This window comes from Fragaria vesca, linkage group LG2, assembly GCF_000184155.1.
Source record: "Fragaria vesca subsp. vesca linkage group LG2, FraVesHawaii_1.0, whole genome shotgun sequence".
Lineage (NCBI taxonomy): Eukaryota > Viridiplantae > Streptophyta > Magnoliopsida > Rosales > Rosaceae > Fragaria > Fragaria vesca.
In genome coordinates, this window is record NC_020492.1 from 9071027 (window position 1) to 9090245 (window position 19219).

At 36.4% G+C, this 19219-nt stretch overlaps 4 protein-coding genes across 4 annotated transcripts; all 4 read left to right on the top strand.

Annotated features, from left to right (window-relative positions):
- The first annotated feature begins 5313 nt into the window (after positions 1 to 5313).
- On the top strand, positions 5314 to 6554 carry LOC101301555 (putative quinone-oxidoreductase homolog, chloroplastic-like). Its single transcript, XM_004292306.1, has 2 exons — positions 5314 to 5335; positions 5788 to 6554. The coding sequence occupies exons 1-2, from the start codon at positions 5314 to 5316 to the stop codon at positions 6552 to 6554; spliced, it is 789 nt and encodes a 262-aa protein (XP_004292354.1).
- Positions 6555 to 7689: 1135 nt separating this feature from the next.
- On the top strand, positions 7690 to 9238 carry LOC101306686 (putative quinone-oxidoreductase homolog, chloroplastic-like). The gene is made up of 4 exons (XM_004290119.1): positions 7690 to 7822; positions 7958 to 8099; positions 8358 to 8449; positions 8549 to 9238. The coding sequence occupies exons 1-4, from the start codon at positions 7748 to 7750 to the stop codon at positions 9236 to 9238; spliced, it is 999 nt and encodes a 332-aa protein (XP_004290167.1). The 5' UTR covers positions 7690 to 7747.
- Positions 9239 to 9874: 636 nt separating this feature from the next.
- On the top strand, positions 9875 to 12066 carry LOC101306973 (putative quinone-oxidoreductase homolog, chloroplastic-like). The gene is made up of 4 exons (XM_004290120.1): positions 9875 to 10012; positions 10376 to 10517; positions 10880 to 10971; positions 11191 to 12066. Exons 1-4 carry the CDS (start codon positions 9947 to 9949, stop codon positions 11878 to 11880), a joined length of 990 nt encoding a protein of 329 aa, XP_004290168.1. The 5' UTR covers positions 9875 to 9946; the 3' UTR covers positions 11881 to 12066.
- A 786-nt stretch (positions 12067 to 12852) lies between these two features.
- On the top strand, positions 12853 to 19130 carry LOC101307262 (serine/threonine-protein kinase MHK-like). Its single transcript, XM_004290121.1, has 18 exons — positions 12853 to 12880; positions 13575 to 13911; positions 14023 to 14101; positions 14305 to 14373; positions 14517 to 14606; positions 14779 to 14917; positions 15000 to 15102; positions 15324 to 15376; positions 15552 to 15618; positions 15743 to 15854; positions 15934 to 15999; positions 16097 to 16165; positions 16266 to 16323; positions 16464 to 16568; positions 17665 to 17699; positions 17857 to 17902; positions 18260 to 18335; positions 18841 to 19130. The coding sequence occupies exons 2-18, from the start codon at positions 13904 to 13906 to the stop codon at positions 18968 to 18970; spliced, it is 1305 nt and encodes a 434-aa protein (XP_004290169.1). The 5' UTR covers positions 12853 to 12880; positions 13575 to 13903; the 3' UTR covers positions 18971 to 19130.
- The last annotated feature ends 89 nt before the right edge of the window (positions 19131 to 19219 follow it).

Here is a 19219-nt window from a genome sequence, read left to right on the forward strand (position 1 = left end):
TATATATATATATATATATATATATATATATATATATATAGTCATTAAGATGACCAATGTACCCTTAAGTTCTTCTTTTTTTCTTTAGTTTTTTTTAATTTGTTTTCATAGGTATATATACGGGTAAATTAGTAATCTTAATAGATATATATTAAGTCAAATTAGTAATCTTAATAGGTATACATACTAATCTTAGGTCGGGATAGAAATATGAGATACCAATATGATATTTTTAAAACTAGATATACCAAAGTTTATAAAAAGCAAAAGTTCGTATACCATTCAGACGAATTTTTCAAACGATTATAAGATTATAAGAAAAAAAGGGGCGGATCCGTGACATACAAGATTATAATCAAAATTATGACCAGAACATCAACCATTAGATCTAATAACAACTAACGGTTGAGATTAGTCATAAAAACTAAAAACAATTTATGTTCTTTTCTTTTTCTTTAAAACAATCAATGAAATCTATCTATTAAAAACATAATGAATATTGATGATTACCTACTCTCATTTTAATTGGAATACAATTAACAGGAAGGTAATGATTTTCATTTGATTTGAAACTCGTTTACTATAATGTACCATCATCATCTATGTTATAAACTAAGAATGAGATAGAGAGAAAAGAGAAGAACAAAATGTAGGAGAAGGAAGAAGTGTCACTTTCATTCTCATTAGACTCCTTTATATAGGAGTATGATTTACATTTTAAGCACATAAGTAATGAGTATTTACAAGGACATCCACATATATTATAATATTTACAACACTCCCCCTTGGATGTCCACCAATAAATGATATGGTGTTGGACGCGCTTATTTGTTGTCTCGTTAAAAACCTTGCCATGTAATAAAAACCCTGTGGGAAAAAACAACCCTGATCGAAGGAGAAAAAGAGTGCAACGCGCATATGTCCTAAGTAGCATACTTCTGGATGCTCCCCCTGATAAGATTCTCCCCCTGATTGTTGCAAGTTTCATGTACCATAAATATCGGTTTGATTTGTCTATCATTGAAGTGAGATCTTGTTCGTTTTACATATAGGGCTCATTGCAAAATTTTCGTACCTGCAAAATGAAAACAATACCAACAGAACTATACAACTTTTAATTAGTCTTACCTCATGTTCAAATTTATACATTATGTAATAACTAAGCAGTAGAAGCTAATTAATTAACACATTACTATGTATGGTTCAAACCATTGGAAGATCAGCATGGCATATCTAGCCACTCATATCAATATCTCTGTTTATTGGTACATCTCGTATATGCTCTTCAAGAGCTCTAAGCAATTCATAACTTCGCGAAAGTTAGAATATGTAGCAACATAATCCGAATTCGATTTTGTAGTCCAATCATAATACTCATTGAGGCAATTTTGATCACGTTAACTATAACAGAATGAGTATAGATGAGCTAGCTTTAGACTATTAATTGCATGAGTTAACTTTAGTTTAACAGCCCAGCATAACAAGAGATATGCTCGCCTTTAGGCCTCCCCCTCATGCCTTTCTTCTTGGGTTCCAACCCAAGTCACAACTCACTAATGGGAGTTATGTTTGCATGTATAAGGCATATTACGTCATTTCCCTTAGGCATATTACGTCATTTCCCTTAGGCGATAAGGAATCTCATATTCAGACTCTCTCAAGTATTCATGGATCGATTTACGTTCGAATCATTCATGTACTTGGATACTTTAAGGATTTGATAAGCGATACACTTATAACGACGCTTCACTTTTGGGAAGTCTTTTAAGATCCTTATAATATACGATGACAACTGCCGTAAGTCTCTCGTCAATAAATATATGTAACACTGTACTTACAGAAAATTGTCACGTATAAGGAAAGATATTCGTAATCCCCATGTCTCTTGTAGACATTGTGCCATAGTGATTTATTTTCATTGTGATTAATACCTTTTTTGTATCATGTAGGGTTAAAGGTTTAAGCATCTTATCACGTTTCAGATATTCAGTTTAATTTGAATTGCCTCTATCTAATTTGGCCAATAATATGATTTGTCGACATTCATAATAAAACGTGGTATTGCATCATACAATCCTTAATGGTCTTTGGTAGCTACCATATGCAAATTTTCATTGATGATCATCATTTATAGATCTCACACATTCTTATATGCATGCATTAGTTACTATGAGCTTATTGATATTGGGTACCCATGCCACTTCTGGGGCAAATATTGTCACTTCTACGACAAACATCTCTCATAGATGAATTATATCTAACGAATGTGGATATATATTCATAATATCATAATACATTATAGGATCTGTATAATCTTCCATTTTCAAGAGCTTAAAACTTTAGACCTAGTGGATACATTCCACTCAGATTCACGCCGTTATTCAAATGACAGTAGTCTTTTCTCTCCCCCTAATGGCGGGAATCGAACACTGTCTTATCATGACCAAGCATAAATATACGTTTAAATGTCTATCACATCTTTTCGAGTAAAGATGTCCATTGGCTGGTGGCGAACCCAAACCAAGTGTAAGGTCAAAAATATTAAATTCATGAGTATCAACCATATGGATGTATTTTTGTATGACCAAGATATCATCATCTAATGGTGTACTTTTAACCTTTGTATGTGTAATATTGTAGCCGCTATATTAGGAACTTGAACATTTTTAATGACATTCTCGTCATGAGAACCATGTCACGTAGATACACATTCCTCCCACAAATCAAATGGGGTCAAGGTTGTTTTGTTAATATGGTTAGTCTCATAGACTTTAACCCAAGCAAGTGTTTTTGTGCTAACATATAGTTTTGTCATCACTAGCTTTAATAAATCACTAGCTGAGATATTTCTCAAGCTCAAAATAAGACAGTAGGTAAATATTACACAACAATTCATTTGTTCTTCAAAAATAATATTTCTCCCCCATATAACAAGAGGAGTGTCTCATTAAGGTGATAACCCAAAACAGAGATGAGGCAAATGAACAATTTGCTCAAAGTAGCGTTACCTAGTGGTCATCAAGAGTTGTTACTGATTCCAAGTAACACTTTATGTAAAATATGACGTAACTAGTCATGCCAAAATAATGTAAATTTTGTTCAATGAACTGTTGTTTCATGACATTTTGTGTCTCACTTTACTATAGAATTTGACACGTAATAGGCCGCATAGCGAGATACTGTGTGCTTTGGATCTCGCCTCACAATTTTGTTCTTGGGTTGCAACCCAAAATGCATCACAATATAGGGAGGTATGTTTGCATATTAGACACATCTCCTGCCATCCCTTGGGTGAGGTAGGACCTCACATCACAGTATGTGTTATATAATCTGGGGACATTCTGGAGGCGCGCACTTAATGTAAAAATGGGATAGTATGTGCTCTTCCAAAGCCATCATTCATATATATAATCGAAGCTTCATGTCCGATTTTATAATGGTACGTAGAACTACAAGTTCTTAGAATGTTAACTGCAAGTTAATGTTGCTCGAAACTTCAGGCTTGAGTAACTCAAGTGAAACGTCAAATTCACTTTTAAGTCATTGATATTTTATACTCAAAACTTCGGTTTGAGTTTCTGCTGTTAGAACCTCGGTAACTCTTATGAAAATTTTGAAAAATATTTCACTTGAAAATTATATGTTTGAGATATAGGATTGTTAGCCCTTATGATTAACAATAAAGTTTAGTATAGGAAAATAATTAACAAATTCTAAAATTGTAAGGAACAAGAATAAAAAAAAATGTGACAATGGAAACTTCTGGTTCCATAAGAAGTACAAGAACTTCTAGTCTAGTTACCTTCACGAATATGATAATCTTGTTTCTCTCCTCTAATTTCACAACAATGTTGTATCAAAATAAATAGGAGCTTCAGGTCCTCATATAATTAAGGATGATAAGAAAACCATATTGTATAACTCTGAGGAGCTTCTGGTCCTTGTTAATTGCATAAGAGGGTCTAATTACCCATTTTCATTGAGAACAAGCTTGACAAAGAATGTCGCTTGAAAAAGTTATATGTTTTGTCAACAATGGATGACCATTGGAATTTGTATAAAAATATTCTATATATCATTATATATCTAGAGTGACTTAAACGATCATGCCAAAGCATAAATGTATCGTTGTCCTTGAACTTCTGGTTCATGACATGACATGTCTCAATAGACTTAATGGTTGTGTAATATAAACCAAATAATAGGCCAACCAACCTTTTCAATACGCGGCTTTGGCTGATAATATAGGAAGTAATGAAAACATATGCCACATTCTTGACGTTGGTGGTCCAAACATGAAATCCATTCAAACAAATATCCTTGAAACTTAGGAAATTCCTTCTTGGTCTAGGAATTTGGAAGACTAATGTGGGCTCTTCCGGAGCCTTCAACCGAATTGGCAATACCATATATGGTGGTCACCTTAGTTTAAGAAGGTACTCAGATGGAGAAAATTTCCGATCACGAAGGATTATATGTGTGGAGGCATTGTCAGCAAGACAAATATCTTCTCCAATTTTAAATTGAGCGTGTTCATGATCCATGTTCATAACTTCATAATAAAATAAGATAAAATATAAGCAACAATAGAATATATTACCGCAACAAATGAAATTAAACGTAATAATACGATAACTATCATCAATGAATACCAGTCCAGAAATTCATAGATTAACACTAGTCCAGGAAAAACAACTATGTTGTACCGTTACTTTTCCTATCAAAATAGAGTGAGATGAAGAAGATAACTAATTGACTCGTAAAGATACGATAAGCTCCGCTAGAAATTTAGTGGAAAACAAACCTTTATATGTACACTTTACCTGATCGTCAGTTACTAGACCAAAGCCAATAATGAGGAAATTATTAGATGCAAAGCATGTTACGCGTTGGAAAGAGAAGAATAAAATTTTGTTTTATTATCACATAATAAAAGTGAAATTAAGAACCGTCATTAATAAGAGTAATTTACACAATAGTGAGATAATGGTGATAGAAATCATGGTAATAAAAAAACTATTAATAACAACCCCGAATAATAAAAATGGTAATTTGAAGAGTCATTAAAAAAATAACTGATCACATGATGGTAGTAAACTGAGTTAATTATTTTAGTAACTCTCACATTAAATCAATAACTCACACATCAATTCAATAACTCCCACATAAGGTAAGTAAAAGAATGGTAATAGTCTCATTAACATGGTTGCAACTTGCAACTAATGTTCATTACTACAACAATAATAGCTATAATCAAATATCATCATTTGTTGATCATATCAACATGTTTCTCATTGTCCACGAATTGTCCAGATGGATCTCAATGAGACTGTTAGTAAGTATGAGTGAATGTTACTCATAAACATGGGAGCCCCAATGGTTAGAAAATGCTCCATTTGGTGTATGTTCGAACTGATTCAAGCTAGGTTACTCGAAAAGTTGGCTTTGACAAAATGATAAGACTTTGTTTACACAAGCCACTGCTGTTACAGTTTTTGGATTACAAGACATTGATTCTTTGTCCCATAGATATTGAACTTAATTAATTGGAAGAACTGAAGATTGAAAAAGATATATATGTAAGTGTTGGGAGATCGAGTACGTTGTTATGTAGATAATTCAGTTGAATTCTCAAATTCTGCATAGAGTTGAGTATTGATAGGATCAGTAACATGTTTTCAATAGTCTCTCAAACGTTGATTATTTTGTTATTAATTAGACATCAATCTGATTCCTAGACTGGTAGATTAATATCTTGACTTTGGCTTACAAAATCATCGGATACAGTTAGTGATGTGGCCGGAGAGGTTGTCGAGATTGGACAGGAAGTTCGAAAGTTCAAAGTGGGCGACAAAGTTGTGGCGATTCTCAGCCTCTATGTGAGTGTTCTAATCTTCCTTCAGAGCTTAACGGTTCCTAGGCCGGCTGAAGTTTCAGCAGCTGAAGCTGCAGGGTTACCTGTTGCTGGAATCACAGCTCACAAGTGTCTTACTGAAGCAGCAGGAATCAAGCTGGACAGCACAGGCCCGGCGAAGAACATATTGGTTACTGCTGCCTCTGGAGGTGTAGGACACTATGCAGTCCAACTAGCTAAGCTGGGAAACCATCATGTCACAGCCACTTGTGGAGCTCGTAACATTGATTTCGTCAAGAGCTTAGGCGCTGACGAGATTCTTGACTACAAGACTCCTGAAGGGGCAGCCCTGAAGAGCCCTTCTGGTCGGAAATATGATGTTGTGATCGACTGTACAACGGGCATTCCCTGGTCCATTTTGAAGCGGAATTTGAGTCCAAATGGAAAGGCCGTAGTCATTACATTCGGGCCAAAGGCTGTGCTTACTTTCGCTCTACAGAAACTCACCTTCTCCAAGCAGAAGCTGGTGCCATTGCTGGTGTTTCGCAAGGCTGAGAACCTGGAATATCTTGTTAAGTTGGTAAAGGAAGGAAAGTTGAAGACGGTGTTTGACTCGAGGCATCCTCTGAGCAAGGCTGAAGATGCTTGGGGTAAGAGCATCGGCGGCCACGCTACCGGGAAGATCATTGTGGAACCTTAAGTACGTAGTTGCACAATCTATTCTTTTTGTATAATGTATACTTCATGTACTTGATTGATGTTGTGGTTTCCTGTTGATGGTTGGTATGCGGAGTAGGATCTGAGAGTTCATAATGATTGTTTTCTTTGTTGTATGGGAATATATAGTTTTGTAACGATATTTGATTTCATAATGATATGGTCTGGATTTTACCGTCCATTTTGTTTGCTCTTTGTGCATGCATGGTAGAATACAGAGCCATAAATGTCAATTTGGTACTCTTAACCTAGGGCACAAATTATCTATATGTTCCTATTTTGTCAAACATATTCTCCCTTGAGCAAACTTTGCTGTAGATACGATATGATATATATGAAAAAGTGCTCTTCCTATGTGCTTCCAACTTAATTGATTTCTTTGTCAAATAAGACCGTCTTGCTGATTGATTTGGCTTAGTCTCATCCTGCTCCTTAATTTGGTTTGTGTTCTCAGCGTTCCATTTGGTAACCTAAAAGTGGGCGTCTCTCGTGGTTTTGTTTTGTATCCTACATAAAGAAAATTTGATTTCTCTGGATGGATACTGTAGTCAAGAGTCAAGACTTTTCCTTATCCAATTGCATGTTAATGCACAAACGCTTCGTAGTGCTCCACAAAATCTAAGACGAGCTTTCAACTTGTGCCAGCTCTCGTTCAATTGAAGCTGACTAACTACCAATGACTATGCATGCACTTCAATACGTATTATGATTATGGTAGAGGACCTTCAGGATTGCCTTTGGTCCTCATTTGCTTCAGTTTTCACAAGCTGACCCCAACTTATTTGAGAATGAGAATTTGACATATATCAAAGCTCAACGATTTGTGTGTGATCATAGAAATGTCAAGGATGAAAATTCAAAGACACGTTTCTTTTCTGCTTTTCTCTTCTTTGCTTAGGCTCAGAGGTTGAGGCTGTGGCTGTGAATGATACTTGGGAGTCTGACACTTTGTTATGTCGATTTGAAATCCAAAATGTTGTGCTTGAATGATATAAATCATTAACATTGAAAAGTATATGAATGATAACTACAAGTTACGCGTATCAGTCTAAGAAAATACCAATTGTGATACCATGCAAAAAATTGAAAGGAACCAATTAATGAATATACCATGGTTATTATAAAACTCGAAGTCGTTCTGCAAATCTGCAAACTTACACTCTTCTCTCTCTGCAAATGAAAGCCATGGCGGTAAAGGTTATGCGTGCGGTTCAGTACAACAGTTACGGTGGAGGACCTTCTGGTTTAAAGGTTCGTTATTAATTTTTCTGCTTCTTTTCTTTCTGGCTTTATAGCCACAGTTGGGGGTTGAATTGAAGTTTGTGAAGAGAGGCTTAATTTGTTTGGTGTCCAGAGTAGGATGATACTGTTTGTTTCTTGTTGCAGCATGTTGATATTCCGGTCCCAACTCCAAAGAAAGATGAGGTTTTGCTGAAAGTGGAAGCAGCTAGTATAAATCCAGTTGATTGGAAGCTGCAGAAAGGCACGGCGCGGCCTTTTTACCCTCGCAGTTTACCTCATACACCTGGTAACTTTCTTGTTCATGCATTTAAAATTTGAGTGAATGTGCTTGATTAAATAAGTTGAGAGTACTAATTAGTTCTTACAGTACTGCTTCGGGATAAAAATTATAGAATTGAATACTGGAAAGGATTGTCAACATGTTTTCAATATAACCTCGATCTCATACTCGCATTGATTAGCTTGTTATTAGACATCTAGCTATGTGATTCTTAGTCTGCTAGATTATTTTATTGAATTTGGCTGATGAAACTATCGGACACAGCTTGTGACGTAGCCGGAGAGGTTGTCGAGGTTGGACAAGAAGTTCGTGATTTCAAAGCCGGCGACAAAGTTGTCGCAGCTCTCACCCTTGCTGTAAGTGCTCATTTTGGTAACATTCAACTTGTTCATTTTGGTATCATTGATTTCTTTTATGCTGATTTCATCCATGCTTTACTTTATATATGTTAATAGACCGGAGGTGCATTTGCCGAGTATGCAACTGCTAGTGAGCGTTTCACGGCTATTAGGCCGGCTGAAGTTTCATCAGCCGAAGCTGCAGGATTACCTGTTGCTGGTCTCACAGCTCACCAATGTCTCACAGAAGCTGCAGGAATCAAGCTGGATGGCACAGGCCCTCAGAAGAACATATTGATTACGGCTGCCTCTGGTGGTGTGGGAACCTTTGCAGTTCAACTAGCCAAGCTAGGAAACACTCATGTCACGGCCACTTGTGGAGCTCGTAACATCGATTTCGTCAAGGGCTTAGGTGCTGATGAGGTTCTTGACTACAAGACCCCTGAAGGGGCAGCTCTGAGTAGCCCTTCTGGTAGGAAATATGATGCTGTGATCCACTGTGCAACAGCCATTCCTTGGTCTACTTTCAAGGCAAATTTGAGTCCAAGTGGGAAGGTCATAGACATTAGTCCCAGGCTAAGTAACTGGCTCACTATGGCTGTAAACAAACTCACCTTCTCCAAGAAGCAGCTAGTGCAGCTGATGGTGAATCCCACTGCTGAGAATCTGGACTATCTTGTTAAGTTGGTGAAGGAAGGAAAGCTCAAGACGGTGATCGACTCAAAGTATCCTCTGAGCAAGGCTGAAGAAGCTTGGGCTAAGAGTATAGATGGTCATGCTACTGGGAAGATCATTGTGGAGCCTTAAGTAGTTGCGCAATCTATTCCTTGGTATTGTAAACTGTAATTCTAGGTTTCTAAGTTTCTATTGATATATATGATGGATGGTCTGTGGAATAGTATAGAAGTGTACGTAGGAGATCTTCATGTCCATTTTCCTTTGGAGATGAATATATCATTTTTTTTTAATCACATCAAATTATAGTAATAAACTCCTTGCTTGTGTGACTGAGTTTTAGTCGAGTTTTCTATTTCAATAAAAGAGTTTCCGAGTAGCTGCTGATCTTGAAGCTTGAAGAAACTATGATACATATCATCTTTATATGCATAGGCTTGAAACATGCGCTTGAAATTAATTCTCAACGACTTTTAAGTTCAAATATTAAACTGAGTTGATAGCCTAGCTACTTAGGATAAAAATAAAGATGTTCACACAATCTCAAGACCACTCAATATAGAAATTTGTTTTGTAGTTAAGACTATTTAGAGGAATTAGAGCTTGTGAAGATTGAAGTAATGTGTAAGTGTTACATAGATGAACACGTACTGCCGTTTGTTTTTTGAGAACAAATTGTGTACGAGTTTGTTCCACGACAGTCGTGGGCTAATTTAGTCAATTAACACGTCTGATGACCCAGTTACCTAATTGCACGAACGCTTCGTTCGGCTTCGTAGATTCTGAAACGAAACTTGGACTGCTGATGACGGCAGAGCCCTTGTTCAAGTGAAGCTGAATATGGCGAAAAGGCTCATGCATGCGCTTCAATACAATGCTTATGGTGGAGGACCTTCTGGCTTAAAGGTTTGTTCTGTTTTTACAACTTCCTATTGCAGTTTCCAGGTGGTATATGTAATACATTGGTCGTTCTTTTGGCCTCTGTGGTGTTAAGAATTCGTTTATGCCAAATCCAAACAAAACCCCATTTTGATAAGCTTACAAAACATTAAATGGCATGTGAAAATTCGAATCTTGTGTGATCATCTCAAGGACCAAAGTAGGAAAAGAGCGTTTGAGGTTGAGGTTGGGGATGTGAATGGTGCTTGGGAGTCAAGACGATTTGTATTGTATTTATTTTGAAATGCTGAATGAAGTTGTTGAACTAGATTATTGAACATGTCAATGTTAAGTGTTGGGCTCCTTTCTCAATTGGGTGCTTTGTTGCAGCATGTTGAAGTTCCGGTGCCCACTCCAAACAAGGATGAGGTGCTGCTGAAATTGGAGGCAGCGAGCCTAAACCCCTTTGATTGGAAAGTTCAGAAAGGCATGCTGAGGCCTTTGTTGCCTCGCAAGTTTCCTCACCTCCCTGGTAATTTGGTTTTGCTACCTCAACAAATTGTTACTTTGTAATTCGGGACGATGTTTTATAGTTTAGTCAAATATCATATCCAAATTTCAACCAGCTTCATGGAGAAATAAGAGGAATTTCTATAAATTCTGGATCATGCTGACAGTTGGACTAGAATCTCCTGTTGTAGCATTCTGTTTGCTTATTCATTTGCTTTGTGTGAGTATGTGGGAGGTGGGGTTTGCATATAGTTATTCTGATTTGTTTAGACATTTATCTTTGGAATGAGTTATACATGTTATAGTTGACGTTGTTGGTCCAACCTTTTTATTTTTTTATTTTAGGCAATGTGTTTTCACTGAACAGAATGCTTGTTGGAATAGGTACTGATGTGGCCGGAGAGGTTGTACAGGTTGGACCGGAAGTCAAAAACTTCAAAGCGGGTGACAAAGTTGTAGCTATGGTTAACCCTCTTGTAAGTTTGTGTCTGCATAGTTATAGCTTTCCATTTCATTGAAAATGCTTAATCCTTAAAAAAGAACCGAACTTGCATCATAGTTTAGTTACTGTCTCGTTAGATTCCACAGATTTCAGATGCTGAATTTGCAAACCAGGTGATGAGATGCTTGTGTATCATGCATCAGTTGGTGAATATTCATTTTTTCTATTGTTGATCTTGGATAATGAATCACAGAGTGGAGGTGGGCTAGCTGAGCTAATTGTGACAAAGGAGAGCTTGACTGTTGCAAGGCCACCCGAAGTTTCAGCAGCCACTGCCGTAGGATTACCTGTTGCTGGTCTCACAGCTCACCAGGCACTCTGTCACTCTGCTGGGGTCAAGCTTGATGGAAGCGGCCAACAAGCAAACATTCTGATCACAGCTGCCTCAGGCGGTGTAGGTCATTATGCAGTTCAATTGGCCAAGCTAGGAAACACTCATGTGACAGCCACTTGTGGTGCTCGCAACATTGAATTCGTCAAGAGCTTGGGGGCTGATGAGGTTCTTGACTACAAGACTCCAGAAGGAGCTGCTCTGAAAAGTCCATCTGGACGGAAATATGACGCTGTGATCCATTGTGCGACAGGCATTCCATGGTCCACTTTTGAGCCTAATTTAAGTGCAAGTGGTAAGGTAATAGATATTACTCCTGGCATCAAAGCCGTAATGGGTTTTGCTGTAGGAAAACTTACCTTTTCCAAGAAGCAACTGGTGCCATTGCTCTTGGCTCCCAAGGCTGAGAACCTAGATTACCTTCTGAAGTTGGTGAAAGAAGGGAAGCTCAAGACAGTAATCGACTCCAAGTATCCCCTGACCAAGGCAGAAGACGCTTGGGCTAAGAGTATCGATGGTCATGCTACTGGAAAAATAATTGTGGAGGCATAGTACTTGTTACTTGGAATTGCCCAATTTTATGTGATTAAATGGGAAGGGTTGTGTATATGAGCCATATGGATGTGGCTTGTGGTTTTACCGTTGCACTTTCTTAATGTGAGTTGCTGTAAATGATGATCCTTTGAGCTTGTCCATCTGATTGTGTGTAAACCTACCTATCAATCAGTCTGAAGTTGCTTTTCTTCAGTGATACCAAAAAAAGCTAGCAAAAGTGCAAAACATAAGATGTGGATGAAAGTGAGGGATGTGATAAATACAAAATTGTTTCATTAATACCATACTTGGCAGGTGCAAGGGTTACACATTAGACCTTTAACTCTCTTCGTTATTACATTTGTCAATGAAGTTTGAATCTATAATCAACCAGATAAGTTAGTCAATCAACCAGATCACGGTTTCACGACTATCATCTATATTTATTAATAAATATATATTAATGTTATTTAAGGTAACATTAACCTTTATTTTATTACTAAATTTTCTCAAGAACACACGGCATCAAACAAGTTATGCAGTTATGCGTACAAGCTAACTGATCTCAAAGTTGATGAACCAATGGATTATATCGTCTCAGATAAGATCAATTACTTTTTCAGAATTAAAAAATAAAAAAGAAAAATTTGAGAAAAGAGAACAAAATATTCAATATGCCACAGGGACCACACCCCCACCACAACAAAGCATTTCCATTTTTAGTTTTAAAAATAATAAATAATGAAACGATAAAATCATTACAAAACCAAATATTAATTTTATATTTCATATTTTAATTGGCTTGATTTCTTCTTCTTCTTTGCTTCTTATGCGGAATCCTTCTTCTGCTTATGGCTTCACCAGCAATCCAAATTCTCTCTCTCTCTAATTCTTTCTCTCTCTAAAACCAATATATATATCTCTCTCTACAATTCCATTTCTGGTTTCTCCCAGAAAATGCATTGTTGATCTGTATCTTGAATTCTTGGTCATAACTATTTCTTTGGTTTTCTCAATTGTGAGTTCACTCTCATCCTATTTCTTTTCAATTCTTTGTGATTTCTGAATTTAAAGCTTTGATTTTTTTGTTTGTAGCTGGTTAAATTAGAGTTGGGTTCTCAGTCTTGGCTCTGTTTGGTTCATAAGAAATTAAGGGGTTGAAAATAGAATAGAAATGAAAGGAAACAGAATTCTGGGCATAGTTTTTGTTTCTTTGGCATCAACTGCTTATGTTAGTCTTGTAAAGTTTGAATCTTTATAGTGTATTCGAATTTATTTATTTATTTTCAGTAATTTAATATATATTTTCAGGTGTAGAATCTGAATTTTATGGGGCTGTGTTTGTAGATTTGCTATTGCCAATCATTTGTTTGATATCTGAACAAGCTAGGATGGGGTGGGGGATTAAATTCTTGAATTGCAGAGTTGATTATAAGATTGACATTGATTCAAAAATTTTAATGTTAGGTTGGTGATACTTTGTTGGTGGACCAAAATGTTTGAAGGGGCATTTGATTGAGGTTTTTGGGTTTGGTGTTCTTTTCTCTCTGCTTCATTTGTGGTGACCAAACAGTAGTGTTTTACTGTTTTATTAAATTTAACCGAACAGGAATTAGGCTGTAGCTAACCAACACATGTTCATTTTCCTTCTGCTGCATGCTGGCTTTGTTTGGAGTCCTATTGATCTTTTTTGTCTTTATCATCTACTGCAGCGAAATAGCCCAAGTTTTTGTTTGCGGCTATTAGGAAAGCGTATCTAAAGAGAATGGATTGATATTTAAGCATCAATTTAATGCTTGGTGTCTGGGGCTTCACGTCGGTGATCACAAGATGTTGATAAATATCTTGGTTATTGTGAATCACCCCTACAGTGACAAATGGATTCTTGATGATTTCAAATGCTTGATGCTAGACGGTAGCACTACACCATGCCTACAAGCTAACGACCAGCACTGTATTGACAGCATAGACACCACAATTTGGAGGATGTTTAAGTTTCACTAAAGGATTGTTGACTATATAATCTGTTGCAAACTCACAAATGGAAAGGTAAGTTGTTTTCTTTTACAGTGAGATGAGTAAATTTGAGTAAATTGATCAGGTTTATATTTCACGTTATTGTTCCTCATGATTACATTTGTTACAAAATTGTTTTTCCAGATACAAAATTTTGGAGGAGCTTGGTGATGGCACTTGTGGTAGTGTATATAAGGCACGTGATTGGAGAACAAATGAGATTGTATGTTTCTCCTTACAAAAATAATCAGATACTTCTAGCAATATCTATTTAGCTTCACCTGTCGGTACTAAGTTTTGCATGAATCCTTTCTAACTTTTTGGTTGGATACTTTGATGATTATCAATTATGCCAGATATTGTCATAGGAGTGAGTTATATAGCATTACAGAGTAGGCATTCATTACTTTATTCTTCTTTTCTCAGGTTGCTGTCAAGAAGATGAAGAGAAAGTTCTTTTTCTGGGAAGAATACTGGAGATTGCGAGAGATTAAGGTATATCCATGGTCACATTTCATGGTTCAATATCATTGTGCCATGTGCCTCTTTATATGAGCTTTTGCATGTTATAGGTTCGCAGTAGGTATATCCCTCTTCTTGTTGTTACTGATGCAATTAATTAAACATGGTTTGCTCAGGTCCTTCGCAAATTAAATCATCCAAATATTATAAAGTTGAAGGAGGTGGTTAGGGAAAACAACGAGGTGTTCCTTATTTTTGAGTACATGGTGAGGACCTTTTGTGTGTCATTGATTTGCTATTTAATTGCATTTCAGTTATAACATTCATTGCAAGTAGAATTGTATTATGGTCTTAATTTTGGTAGTTGGATGAATTCCAGCTTATCAAATTGATACAAAATAGGTAATATGTGTCTGATTTTAAGCTTCACGTTTACAGAACTATAATTTGTATGAAATAATGAAAGAACGGCAAAGACCCTTTTCAGAGGATGAAATTAGGAGCTTTATGTCTCAACTACTGGATGGACTTAATCATATGCACAGAAGGGGATATTTTCACCGAGATCTGAAACCAGGTAAGAACTGTTACCAGTATTGTGCTTTCATCACTTTGTATGTTGAAGAAATTAATATTAAGACAATTTTTTTTCCTTATAGAAAATTTGCTGGTGACAAATGATATTCTTAAAGTTGCCGATTTTGGATTGGCTAGAGAAGTGTCATCAATGCCTCCTTATACTGAATATGTTTCCACACGCTGGTGAGTCATATTCCACCATGTTACATCTATGTATATTGCCCTTCTCCGTGTGTATGGTTGTTAAAGGGTTGGGATCTTTATCTTAAATCGTGTCATCTTATTGACATGTCCATGCACATCTGTGGGTGTATATCTGCACCTAAATTGCTTGTATTTGCACATGTGTAGGGCCATGCAGACTAATAGTATTTTCAATTTTGTGGTGCTTGTGTCAATGCTAGGTATCGAGCACCGGAAGTCCTGTTGCAGGCCAAGTCATATACTCCTGCAGTTGGTAATCATGTTCTTTCTTTTCCTCCATTGCAGCTTTGTTGAAATTTTAAACAAGGACTTTTGAGGATATTAGAGCTGCTGTATATTAGGCTGCATGAGGTTTTCCTATATGAAGCTTGATATCTCTTGGTGTGTTATTATTCGACTGTTGATTAAGAAATGTAAAACATGTGCAGACATGTGGGCAGCAGGTGCAATCTTAGCTGAGCTTTTCACTTTGTCCCCTATTTTCCCTGGTGAAAGGTAATTATATCACCCCAAATTGTGGCCAATTGACATACTCTTTGTTTAGATTTTTCTCCTTAAATAAGAGAACCATGGAGAACCTCTCACTTCATCTTACTCAACTAGTTTCTTCCATGGACAGTGAAATGGATCAGCTGTACAAGATATGCTGTGTACTTGGTACACCAGACTTGACTATTTTCCCTGAAGGGACTAATATATCTCGATTATTTGGCATTGTCAATTTTGATAAGGTAAGCTTTTGTGATGACCTGATTATTATTGTTTTCATATGTTATTGGCTTCCACTCATTATGTCACTCTTGTGAATAGATCTTGCCTGCAAATCTCTCTGACATCATTCCAAATGCAAGTGCAGAGGCTATTGATTTGATCACGGTAGGAGTTGTTTATACAATTTGCGATTTTTAGTAATTACTATGATGATATGTATAATGCTTTAGTATTCTGACTATTCTCTCTTGATTGCATATAGAAACTATGCTCATGGGACCCATCAAAGAGGCCAACTGCAGATGAAACATTACAACATCCTTTTTTCCATGTAATATGTCTTTTGAATTATTGTAACTGGTCTGGTATGGTATCTAAATTCAATCCTATATATTTATCAACTTACTAATATACAAGAAAATGATATATAGGTTGCTTGGATTCCTCGTTCACTGCATGATCCACTTGATCTGAAGCTAAGTAACATAGGTAGGTTCTTGAGGCTCTCCCTTTCTTTTTCTTGTTGTGTACCTCATGTATAGTAGTGTCCATTATTAAACTACTTTTTCTTTTGTAAAAAAAAAAAAAAAAAATTAAATGCATCACTTTTCTGTTGTATTCTTTCACAGGAACAAAGCCAACACTTGAGTTGAAACTATCGGACTTCGGTGCTGAACCTGAGGACTGCTTTCTTGGCTTGACATTGGCTGTGAAGCCCAGTAATCCAGACTTAGGTAGATTTCATTCTCGTGTTCGTATATCAGTAAATTTGTATCTTATGTTTAGCTATGGGTAAACAAAAACAAATCCTTGCACAAAAGATTAGCTTAGTGCTTTAGTTGCGATCTGTTCATTACATGCTTGACTTGTTCGTAGCTTCTGTTTTAGCATTTTTTAAATCCACTTATGAGATGCTGTGGCCCTCCTTCATCTTAAGTCTAGGTGCTAATTGTCTCACTGGTCAACCATATAATCATTTGCGTTATCCCTCGTGTTCGTATATCAGTAAATTTGTATCTTACGTTTGGCTATGGGTAAACAAAAACAAATCATTGCACAAAAGTTTAGTTTGGTACTTTAGTTGCAACCTGCTCATTACGTGCTTGACTTGTTCCTAGCCTATGTTTTAGCATTTTTGTTTTTAATCAACTTATGTTCATACTGGCCCTCCTTCATCTTAAGCTCTAGGTACTAATTGTCTCATTGGTCAACCATATAATCTTTTGTGCTAAACCGGAGATGCTTCCATTTCTGTCCTCTTGATTCCATGGTAGTGATTATTCTTCAGATTCTGCGTTATCAATTTTAACCCTTTTAATTTTAAAGATCTATCTGACTAATCATGAGACTATAGTTGAACCTTGCTACAGTAGCTCTGGGGAAATGTTTGAGTGTTAAGTTCCTGGAGTTTTAGCTATGGGAGTATTAGACTAATATTTTCATCTGTCTAACAAAACTGTTAGTGACAATTTCTGGATTGATGACTACCTTCAATTGCTAGTAGAAACTGTTTCTGAATTTTAGCCATTGTAGGCCTTCATGTCTCTGCAGATTATTATGTAAATGAGTTGGTCTTTTTTACATTTATTTAATATATTATCTCATATTAATGTATTACTGCCCACATTTTATTGGTCAATATCTGTCTAGTTACTGGTTTCTGAAGTCCCATTAATCTCTTCTTATGGACAAAGCATCATTAATCCCAGAATTGTCTTGATAAAAAAATTCAAACTTGCTGACATTTTTACAGATTCTTTCTGTTTCATGTAAACTTTTATCTTGCTTCAGAGAGCTATATTCATCTAACTATTTAATTGTGTCATGCAGATGTGGTTCATAATGTATCTCAGCATATAGAAGAGGTGAGCCATACTATTTTCTTTGGAACTTCTCTACCAGAAACAACTTGCATGGGCCTCTTCGCTGTTAACTTATTTTGGGATGTATTATGCTCAGAGCATTAGAACCAAATGATAGATAATTGACTGTAATTTGAATTACGTTGATTTCATTATGCAGGATGCACTATTTTGCTCTGGTTTGGAAGATCGTTCAGGACGGTCTGGTAATTATTTTGGGTCCTTCTTTTCAAATCTTCCCATAGATTAGAAGGCCTGCCTTAATTAGGGAGGAAAAAATAGCTTAGTAGTTGCTTGCACATTTGCAAGGCAGAAATGATTTCTGGAGAGAAGATTCTGAAGAAAACTGTTTTCTTTTTCCTCTTTTTTAAGCCTCTTACTCTACTGCTGGGAAAATTTCAATATGTAGGCCATCATAATATTTTTTTACTATTATTTTACTGAAAATATACGCAACCTTGAGTAAGAAGAAGTTGGAGGAGATAAGAAGAAAGTATTTACCTTTTCTTGGATTTCTTTTTCGTGCTGCTGATGTGTTTTTTTTTTTCCTGGCCCTGCACCAGTCTTTTGGTCTCTATTGCCTCCTGATCAAGGTGGAATATGTGCTCCAGTTGAGCCTTCGTTTTCTTTGTCATTCAGGTCAGTTCGCATTCTATATAGAAAATAGTTTGTCTTGCATATGAAATTATGATACAACTGGTATATGTGGTTACAGTAGACAATTGTTATATCCCATCTGCCCTGGAAATCCCCTGGAAATCCTATTGTGTTAAGAACATCTCTCTTTTGGGTTGTGTTCTTCTGACGGAATCAATCTAATTCAGTATAAACATATGATAGAGCCTTCTTAATGGTGGGCAATTTAGCAGCAGTTGATCAGATAATGTCACTGTTTGATGTATTGTATTTTCCTATTGTTTTTGTCTTGCAACTGGATTGAACGCCCCCCTATATAACAAGCATGGGTGAAACATTCAAGAGTAAAATTCTCTTATATGTGGATGTGCTATTTACATAGGGAAGGGAATAACATGTAGAAAACGATGTCTAGACCACTATGATGGTTGTATATTAGGTTTTGTGGTTGAGAATTCCTGATGAAATAACGAATTAACATCTGCACTTCTCCACTCCTTTTTCGCAGTTCAATTCAACATCCATCAGTCAGAGTTCCACAGTCAGCTGGGTTCTCCATGCCATCTTTGCAGTCTAACATCGTAGATGGTCCATTACTCGCCATGTCTTCTCCCTTTCCGCAAAGTCATTGCCACTGAGTGAATCAAAGTAAATAAACTGGTGAATGACCCTAGAACTTAGGGTTGTAGTTTTGTTAATACAAAGGTTTATTGAGCACAGTAGTTTTGTTGTACCATGAACATGTAGAATATCTTCTTTTTTCAAGCAATGCTTATGTATCTTTCACTCCCAAGTGCTCGATTGTCTGGTGTTCCCTGGTTATGAATATCGGAACACCAGAAAGTATTTAGATTAGCGGATCAAGTGTAATGTAGATGAGTTGCTTG

What these genes read in the sequence shown, in the direction of transcription:
- LOC101301555 (XM_004292306.1), top strand. Translation starts at nt 5,314, where the DNA reads ATGGATCTCAATGAGACTGTTA. An exon ending in GGATCTCAATGAGACTGTTA is followed by an intron (nt 5,336 to 5,787) that starts GTAAGTATGAGT and finishes CATCGGATACAG; the next exon opens with TTAGTGATGTGGCCGGAGAG.
- LOC101306686 (XM_004290119.1), top strand. Translation starts at nt 7,748, where the DNA reads ATGAAAGCCATGGCGGTAAAGGTTATGCGTGCGGTTCAGTACAACAGT. An exon ending in CAGTTTACCTCATACACCTG is followed by an intron (nt 8,100 to 8,357) that starts GTAACTTTCTTG and finishes TATCGGACACAG; the next exon opens with CTTGTGACGTAGCCGGAGAG. An exon ending in TCGCAGCTCTCACCCTTGCT is followed by an intron (nt 8,450 to 8,548) that starts GTAAGTGCTCAT and finishes ATATGTTAATAG; the next exon opens with ACCGGAGGTGCATTTGCCGA.
- LOC101306973 (XM_004290120.1), top strand. Translation starts at nt 9,947, where the DNA reads ATGGCGAAAAGGCTCATGCATGCGCTTCAATACAATGCTTATGGTGGA. An exon ending in GAGGACCTTCTGGCTTAAAG is followed by an intron (nt 10,013 to 10,375) that starts GTTTGTTCTGTT and finishes GCTTTGTTGCAG; the next exon opens with CATGTTGAAGTTCCGGTGCC. An exon ending in TAGCTATGGTTAACCCTCTT is followed by an intron (nt 10,972 to 11,190) that starts GTAAGTTTGTGT and finishes AATGAATCACAG; the next exon opens with AGTGGAGGTGGGCTAGCTGA.
- LOC101307262 (XM_004290121.1), top strand. An exon ending in GGAGATTGCGAGAGATTAAG is followed by an intron (nt 14,374 to 14,516) that starts GTATATCCATGG and finishes TGGTTTGCTCAG; the next exon opens with GTCCTTCGCAAATTAAATCA. An exon ending in AGGCTATTGATTTGATCACG is followed by an intron (nt 16,000 to 16,096) that starts GTAGGAGTTGTT and finishes GATTGCATATAG; the next exon opens with AAACTATGCTCATGGGACCC.